Raw genomic sequence first — 10062 nt, 5'->3', positions numbered from 1 at the left:
AGCCCACTGACTGATAAAATATAAGAACATGAATTTCCAAACTACACCCCAAAGGCCACATCTTGTCCTTTATTTTTATTTATTTATTTTTGTTTTTGTGTGGCCTCTATTACTACTTATTATACAATAAAATAATGTGCATTTCTAACAAATTTGATACATTTGAGTAATGTAAACAATAAATAAAAATTAATTAACCCTTTTAGGACTGGCCTAATTTGTCTACTTGGGAACAATGTTCTGATGTAAACAAATTGAAACCACAAGCTTTCAATGATGAGATCGGGTCAGGGAGGCATGCCTATGACGCTAGGCACCCCCTCCAGGCCGCAATCCCATTTAGGAATTGGCATTGGCTTCAGTACAGCCAAGCAGCTAGGATGTTCTATGCCGTCCTAATGGCGCTAAAGCTCAGCACAGTTAGGATGGCATGGAACGTCCTAACGTCCGGAAGGGATTAATAGTATCTAGCTCCCTATGTGATTTTAGCTACAAATGTGATTATAATAATTGTTTACATGTTATCTTTAGCAAAACTATGAGTATAATGCAATGTGGACCCAGTCAACACCACTACTAGAGACCAGCCCCCCAAACAGAAAAGTTTGGGTGCCCCTGATATGAGGTATTATCCTCATATGTTTTATAAATACCCAACATATTTTTCAGGACTATAACAAGACCACAGTGGGTAAACAATGCTTTTGATAAAATACAATTAGTGGGAGCTCTGCTTATATGTTTGTATCTTTAAGAGACAGTCTAGTCAAAATTAAACTTTCTTGATTCAGATGGGGCATGTATTTTTAAACAACTTTCCAATTTACTTTTATCACCAAATTTGCTTTGGTCTCTGTCGAAAGCTAAACTTAAGTAGGCTCATATGCTAATTTCTAATCCCTTGAAGGCCACCTCTTATCTGAATGAATTTGACAGTTTCACAGCTAGAGGGTGTTCGTTCATGTGTGCCATATAGATAACATTGTGCTCATGCACATGGAGTTATTTATGAGAGGCCACTGATTAGCTAAAATGCAAGTCTGTCAAAAGAATTGAAATAAGGGGGCAGTCGACAGAGGTTTAGATATAAGGTAATCACAGAGGTATAAAGAATATTAATATAACTGTGCTGGTTATGCAAAAAAGAAAAAAGGATAATCAAGGAATTATCCATCTTTTTTTTTTTTTTTACTTTTGGCAATAGAGGGAGTGAAGGAAAGTGGCGCTCCACTGGCAGGGTTCATTTATTAACAACCCAGTCTACTGCAATCTGTTGTTTGAGCAGTGGGTTGTGTTCTCCATAACATTAAAAATATGGAGTGTTGCCAAAATAAAGAACAGTTAAAGTGAATGTAAACTTTCATGAATCAGCGCCCGTTTTTTAAAAATACTATTAAAAACAGGGGCACTTTCATCCATGAAACTTTACTTTACAGCGTTTTTTTAAAAAATACTTACCTTTTTCTGCAGCTCCTATGTACTTACGTCAGCAATGACAAAACCGGCTTCCTCCAATCATGGCATACACACCAGAGCGTCCATCTCGTGAGGCCCCGCCGTGATTGGAGGAAGTTGGTTTCGTTATTGAAGTGCTAAGTACAGCATGAGAAGCAAGCAGGGGGATCACCAATCCGGCTTTGCTGCAGAAAAAGGTAAGTATTTAAAAAAAAATGCTGCAATGTAAATATTCATGAATGAAATTGCCCCTGTTTTTAATATTAATTTTCATGAGAGTTTACATCCACTTTAATGATCAGGTAGATATAATGAGGTTTATAGCAGATATGGATAGATTCATGAAAAGTATAACAATTTTTTCTATTTTAAAATATGTTTCAGACGATCAGTACGGCACCACATTCACGGTAAAATGACATGAAAGTCAAAATTAAAGGGACATGAAACCCAAATGTTTGCGATTCTATTTTAAAAAACTTTCCAATTTACTTATATTACCACTTGTGCTTCATTCTCTTGGTATACTTTATTGAAGGAGCAGCAATGCACTACTGAGAGCTAGCTGATCACATCGGTACGCCAATGATAAGCAATATATATGTGCATCCACCAATCAGCAGCTAGCTCTAATCGCCTGAGCCTACCTGGGTATGTTTTTCAACAAAGGATACCAAAAAACAAAAGCAAATTACATGATAGAAGTCAATTGGAAAGTTGTTTAAAATTGTATGTTCTGGTTCATGAAAGAACAATTATTGGGTTGCATGCTCCTTTAAACATTCATTATTCAGATACAGCATGTCAATTTAAGGCGCACACACATATATATTATGTGAACTTCGTTCTCTTTGTATCCTTTGTTGAAAAGCATATCTACATATCCTCATCAGCAGGTATGCACGCCTAGGAGCTAGCTTGTGACTGGTGGCTACACATATTTGTCTCTTTTCATTGGCTCACCAGATGTGTACAGAAGTTAAAAGCATATTCATTTTCATTGTGCACTTTTATGACCCTGTAATTGATTAGTGCTCATCAAGCTTTACCGAACAAGGACATCTTGTGGCTATAGAGGCAAATAGCAGACACTTTTTTACATCTTTATTAGCATAAGAAAAACAACTTTTATAGTAATAGGATATTAAAGGGCCATGAAACAACATTTTTCTTTCATGATTCAGATAAAGAATACAATTTTAAGCAACATTCTAATTTACTCCTATTATCAATTTTTCTTCATTCTCATTTAGCCACCAATCAGCCAGCGCTACCCAGGTCTGAACCAAAAATGGGCCAGCTCCTAAGCATACATTCTTACTTTTTCAAATACAGATATCAAGATAACGAAGACAATTTGATAATAGGAGTAAATTAGAAAGTTGTTTACAATTACATGTTCTATCTAAATCATGAATATTTAATTTTGACTTTAGTGTCCCTTTAATTCTCTTGGTATCCCTTGTTGAAAGGAAAATCAATGCACTGCTGAGAGCCTGCTGAACACATCGGGTGAGCGAATGTACAGCCACCAGCTAACTCCCAGTAGTGCATTGCTGCTCCTAAGCGTACCTATGTATGTATGCTTTTCTAAAAAAGATACATAGGAAACAAAGCAATTTTTTTTTTTTGGTGTGTGTGGAGAATGAGTGATATAAACCTATATATATCATGTATATGTGAAATCAGCCAATCCTATAGTCTTGCCCAGCTGTGTGAGACCAGTAGTATCTGTTAGGTATTTAGAAATGCAGTCACCGATAGATATATAATACTGTGCCCTCCAAATAGTAGTATAACTCAGTTATAGTTTTCAAATCAGGTACTACCCAGAACATGGCCTGGAAACTTTAAGCTATCTGATAGCACAGAACAGCTTTATACCATAACAACCTTATACATCAGGTGCTGTACATCAATTTATGCCTAAATCGTTGACTCTGACACATTTCATAAACAGAATCTGAGATTATTGTAAACAATTTAACAACCCATCCTTATGTGCAACTAAAAATAAAAAAAACCCAGCAAAAACTGCGATTTTCTAACTGATCTTCAGGCATTTCATAACTTAATACCTAATCCATTCGAACACATCTCCCGGTAATTACATATATATATATGAATGTTAACCATAAAGATTTTGTTAAATAGTTGCACACAGCATACAAGGTGGAGCAAAACTCCTATTGAGATACAGTGGTTTGCAGAGGAAAACACAGCTCAATTTGTAATTAACAAACCTTCAGGCCCGTGCTAGAGCCAAATTATTAATTTAGCTGTTGATCCAAGAGACAGAAACAACAGCAGAACAAAAAACAGGGAAAAGAAGCAAAGAAAAGTCAATGACTGGTAGCAATTTTATAAATTCCAATATAGCCAGCTCGGCAGAAAGGTTCCTTCGGCTGATACTTCCCAGCCGTAAATATAAGCATCTGTTTTTAAGTTCAGCAGCCTTTACCCTTTGCTTCTCTAGCAAACTTTTATTTCTTTTACCACGCCAGATCCCTGAGGAGCGGTATATAACCCCCCTGCCCTGTTAATCTCGGGCTTCTTGAGTTCCAAACAAAGCCATCTAAATGTATCAACCATTCAGAGACTCAATATTTCAACAGTTACAACAGTGCGAGATAAAGTCTGTACAAGCAGATTATAGGGCAGGGGAAAGGGGAACAAAACTTATCTTTTTCTCTTTTTCTTTTTCCCTCTGGTCCTGCGTTGTTCTCTCTTGCTGCTCAGTAACAGACTTGCCTCTCTGTGAGAAAGATTAGGAACACCGAATAGGGTAGGACCTCCTCTCGCCTCCTATCCCGGGGCAGGTAGACCTACAACAGGCCGGATATACAATGGAAGATAGCGGAACAGCTGTACGCTGTTACACCTTGCAGATTTCACTTGGCCCCGGGGTTCTGGGAGGGGTAGCGATAATTTCAGCTGGAATGTATATAGCCCGTCTCCACAGGAATCACCTCTGTTAGATCCGTTAGACCGCAAAGGCTAGTCTTGCTGTATACTTTTCTCCTAATTTTGCCTCCTATCCCAGGTCTGTAGGTTGTCGGGGGGCAGTGTCAGCCGCCCCGTCTTTTCTTTAGACACCGGGGTCCTGGGAGATCAGCGAGAAGGACTCACAACGTAGTGCAGTTGTTCATACCGTCTGTGACTCTAGCGAGCGAGTCTCTTGGCTTTTTTTCAGACTTCCCGCTATCCAGAAAGTGTAGCACAGCTTGGGGGGAATCCCCTCCAGTCAGGACACAATCTATTGGCCAGAGCGTATAACACCACAACAGCCGTGGAAAAGCCTAGGGGTGCCTGTGTGCAGGTGGATCACTCAGGACGCCAGTTGCATGCGTCCATCCAAGAAACCTCCCACAAACGGAAGTCCTACTTCTCGGAAACAAAGCAAATTAGAAATAAAATGGAAAGCTGTAAATAAAATCATGCTGTATCTGAATCATTAAAGTTTAATTTTGACTTTACTGTCCCTTTAATTATTAAATACATTTCATGCACATTTCTCTTATTATACCTGCAGCCATTTTGGAACCTAGGATTTCCGGTATCTGAAGGAGAGTTGCTGCACTTATTCAAATACGTCAGCACTGGATTTCAACATTGCAGCATCCATACAATGCTTTGATAGATAGATAGATAGATAGATAGATAGGATATATTGGATATTCCATTCCAAAACACAGGCATTCATATGGATTTCCCCCCCCCCCCCCCCGCATTTGCAGATATAGCAACCAACACTTTAGTGTGGTTGTGGAAATTTGTGCCCATTCAGCTAAAATAACATTTGTGAAGGCTTGGTCACAGTTGGCACTACAGTTCCCCCAAAAGTGTTCAATGGGCTTGAGGTCAGAGCTCTGTGCAGCCCACTTGAATTCTTCCACACCAAATTTGTCAACCCGTGTCTTCACTATGTGCACAGGGGCACAGTCATGTTGGAAAAGGAAAGGGTCCCAAAATGTTGCCACAAAGTTGGAAATTGTCTCTGTATCCTGTAGCATTAAGATAATCCTTCACTGGAACTATAGATCCTAGCCCAAAATCTTAAAGAGACACTCAAGTAAAAAATAAGCTTTCATGACTCAGAGAATGCAGTTTTAGGAGATTTTACAATTTGCTTCCATTATAAGATTCTGCACAGTCTTTTTATATATGCACATTTTTGGAGGCACCAGCTACTAAAGAGCTCTGTGAGTTCACAGTGTATATGTATATAACTCTGTGATTGGCTGCTGGCTGTAACATGATACAGGGGGCTGTGAAATTGAAGTAAATTCTGAAATTTGTCCCAAAAAATAATCTTCTGCTCATTTAAAATTCAGAGTAAGTGCTATTCCATTGTCTTTTTATTATGCACTTGTAGATTATGACATTTTTACTTTATATAATTTAATGGAACCACAAATTTTCTCTAAGTAAGAGAAAAAGGTAGAGGGTGCTATATTCAAATAGATAAATGAAATAATGGAAAAAAAGGCAAATAATAGTATTAATAAATAAATCAAATAATGGCTGTCACAATAAAGAGTCCAAAAGTCAGCTCTTCTTCCAGCGGATTGGGCTTGCAGGGATGATCTATGATGGTTTGTAAAGGGTTAATAACCAAATAAAATGAGTACTCACATGGAGAACTGCACTGTGAAATAGTGCAATTGGCTGGGTGTCTAAGTCTCCAGCTGATTTGTCTCCAAGGAACTTGTAAAAGTTTTTAACTCTGGAGAATGTGATGCTTCTGTCCTTTCAAAAGTGGAAAACAAAAGGAGAAGCAGCCAATAGTGCAGAAATACAAAAGATGGAGATAATTAAAATAATTATCACAAATGGTTACTCACATGTAAGATTGCACTGTGAAAAAGTGCATAGAGAGCAGGCTGGGCTTCTAAGTCTCCAGCTGACTAGTTTATTTTGGTCTCCCAGGGTGAGAAATCCAAACATTAAAGCAAACAGGAAGATCCAAAGTAGTAAAGGCTAAAACAACTGCTTGTGATAAAACAATTTAATAAAAGTATAAGGTAAATATAAAAACATATGCAACACCTTTTTTCAGCTTAAACTAGTGGTTTCTTCAGGCATAAGGCACTCTTCTTTTTCATTTCATTTACTTTATATAATTGTTCTTTGAAAACAGCCCCAGATCATTATCCCTCCTCCACCAAACTTTACAGTAGGCCCTATGCACTAGATTCTTCCATCAGATAGTGAAGCCTAATTCATCACTCCAGAGAATGGTTCCACTTTCCAATTTACTTCTAGTATCTAATTTGCCTTGATCTCTTTGTATTATTTGTTGAAAAGAATACGTAGGTAGGCTCAGGAGCTGGGAACTAGGTGCTGATTGGTAGTTGCATATATATTCCTCTTGTCATTGACTTACAGATGTGTTTAGTTTCTAAAAATTTTCCTGAGTTTAGAAATACCCAATGTTGGGGGCAGAGCCGACCAGCGCCTAAGATGGTTGTGTGAGGTTGAAGCTCCGTGAGACCAACAACCAATTAAGACCGATTTGGGACCGAAATCCTGACTAAAAAGCCAAAAACCACTCCAAATGCTGTGAGAAGGGCAAGGACAATAGATATGGAGTGAGTAGTATCTGATTTGTCAGCTAGCTACGCATAAGCCGACACGGGTCGACACACAAGGCCTACCTAAGCCATACTTCACAGACAGAACGGCCGGTGAGTGCATCAAAAACAGTGCATAAAAGTTGCAAACAATTCCGCTATCAATAGCTATCCAATAGGCAGTTGTTGTTTACTTTTGGGTGCACAAATGCTCTGAATAAGCAAACTCTGAAAACACAGACAATAAATGGCGCGATTGCACATAAGAGGGTCTATTCAAATAAATGCTGTACTGCAACTTCTAGGACTCGCAGATGCCAAATAGCAGGCAGAATATCTATGCAACCTACAAACTGAGAGATATGCCTATATTACTGATAAAACCAGATTGCTAAGCAGCTATAATAAAAAGCAAAACAATAATAGGCCACAAGCGTCATGCTCATATAATAACGATACGCTTCTGTTTCATCTATAAGCAAGCAGGGACACTACGCAGCACACAATTGAAGGTCAATCGCACCAAGTGAATAATCTATATCATCAGCTCAAAGATTTGCATATAACTTGGAAAGTATTCTAGATATGGCGTTCAGATGCACTTCTATACCATATAAACCCATTAGGGGCTCTAATACTCCAACCCCTAAACAACATAACTTCTTTAAAGCCACTGAAATCCCCATAGAAGAATCAAGAGGGATGGAGGATACCATAAACAAAGATACAGAATCTTAACCGGATGGAGAGGCCCAGGCTCCACTGACAAGAGCAGATTTACAGTCTCTGTCCTCTAAGGAGGATTTCACTGCCTTAATCACCCAAGTGAGCCATATAATTAAATCAAGACTTGCGGAGGTCAAAAGGGATATAAACGAAATTGGCAGCAGGATAGAACCTGATGCAGAACAAACTAATAGATACTTAGACCAACATGCCAGACAGTCATCCCATCACCAAACTCTAATAGAACAACTACAAGACCAGGTGGAAGACTTAGATCACAGGGGTCGCTGCCAGAATATTAGGCTGAGAGGCATACCGGAATCGGTGCAAACAGGACAACTTCTTTTCTATTTGAATAGACTGTTTAATGCTATTATGGATGTAAAGGAAGAAATAGAGTACCCACTGGACAGATACCACAGGGCACTGAGACCTGACCCCAAAGATAAAGCACCACTTTGTGACATCATCATTAAATTCTCTAGTTTTAGAGATAAGGAAAACATCCTAACTGCAGACAGGAAAAAGCACCCAATTTCATTTGAGGGCAATCCCGTCTCATTTTTTGCAGATCTCAGTCCTATGACTTTAAACAAAAGAAAAGAAGCTAGATATCTCATGTTAAACTTGAGAGACTTAGGGATCCCTTATTATTATTATTATTATAATATATGATCAAAGGCAATACTTTAGCCATTTTTTAAATCTCAGGAGGACATTGACCAATTTTGCTCCCAACTGGACATTTCAACGCCTACACTGCCGAAATTAAATGACAGAGTGGAAAAGAATGGAGATTCTCAAGATGGCATATCAAAATCGCCTAATTCCGGCTGGAATAAGGTTTCTAAGCAGAGAAAGACCAAGAACCAAGCTGCAAGACCCATACCTTCTTCAGAAGAGAGTGACCCTACATGAGAGCCTTTTGTTTGCATTAAAGGGACACTGAACCCAAATTTTTTCTTTTGTGAATCAGATAGATCATGACATTTTAAGCAACTTTCTAATTTACTCCAATTATCAAATTTTCTGTATTCTCTCGGTATCTTTATTTAAAATGCAAGAATGTGAGTTTAGATGCCGGCCCATTTTTGGTGAACAACCTGGGATAAATTCATCCACAAATAAAAAAGTGCTGTCCAGATGGCTGAACCAAAACAAAAAAGCTTAGATGTCTTATTTTTCAAATAAAGATAGCAAGAGAACTAAGGAAAATTGATAATAGGAGTAAATTAGACAGTTGCTTAAAACTGCATGCTCTATCTGAATCACAAAATAAAAAAAATGGGTTCAGTGTCCCTTTAAGGTTATGGTACTTAAAAGAGAAAGGAGCTTGATTTGACACGTATACTTTTACACATTAATAATTGTAGCATTTCCTGCCTTTAAATTTATCTTTGGACAATTGAAGACCCCTAGGATTCAGCGGATGAAACTAACACCATGTTCTTGTCTAAACAAGGAAACTATCAAGTTGCAATATTATATACATGTGAAAATAATATGATTAATCATTAGTAGTTATATTTTTCTACCAAATAGTTATAACCTACATTTATAGGTTGTTAAGTCACACTACTGTGTGACAAGTACCCCTCTCTCTCCCGTTGTTCAGCCTGGTTTCCCCAGGTGCGAGGTACTCCTTGCTGTACACTTGCTGTATAACATGTTTTTGAATGTTAATATAAAAGTTGTTGTTAAATTTAACATTGTTTTTTATTGTTACAGAAATCATACTGATATTATGCAGGCCTAACATCCCTCCTCTTCCTATTCCTCCTTATCTCTTCTCTCTTTCCTGTACGGACATGGGTGGACTCAATCGTTATGAAAGGTTTGACTGGTAGAACCAAATTGTGTATGTATAAATTTAGTATGTACCAATCTTTATAGCCCTGTTGACCACAGCTCACACCTTCTCCAGTAACCATGGCTAATAATCAGATTAAATTAATCTCACAGAACACTAAAGGTTTAAATTCGCAGACTAAAAGGTCAGTAGCTTTATCATGTTTTAAAAAAAATGTAAGGAGGTATTGTTTTCGTCCAGGAGACGCATTTTCAAAGAGTTAATATGCCTCATGTTTACAACCGGGAATTTCCAACAGGGTATTTTGCATCCCACATGAAGAAAAAAAATTGAATGGGAATTTTATTTAGTAAAACTACCCTGTTTCAATAACAACATAAAGAAGACAAGGAGGGTAGATGGATCATATTGGTGGGCAAATTATCTCACCGGATCTTCACACTAGTTAATGTGTATGCACCAAACAAAAACCAGAATAAATTTGTTCACAAACTCACG

General features: G+C 38.0%; 1 protein-coding gene across 1 annotated transcript in view; it reads left to right on the top strand.

The window, feature by feature from the left end:
* LOC128664338 (chloride anion exchanger-like) overlaps nt 1–8672 on the top strand; it is an 84189-nt gene extending 75517 nt beyond the window's left edge. The window contains exon 20 of the mRNA XM_053719178.1: nt 8466–8672. Coding sequence (XP_053575153.1) covers nt 8466–8672 — 207 coding nt within the window. The remainder of the gene's footprint in view (nt 1–8465) is intronic.
* Nucleotides 8673–10062: the final 1390 nt, after the last annotated feature.

Source organism: Bombina bombina, chromosome 6 (genome assembly GCF_027579735.1).
Source record: "Bombina bombina isolate aBomBom1 chromosome 6, aBomBom1.pri, whole genome shotgun sequence".
Lineage (NCBI taxonomy): Eukaryota > Metazoa > Chordata > Amphibia > Anura > Bombinatoridae > Bombina > Bombina bombina.
The sequence above is the reverse complement of the archived record's forward strand: the minus strand, read 5'-3'. Positions and strand labels throughout refer to the sequence as shown.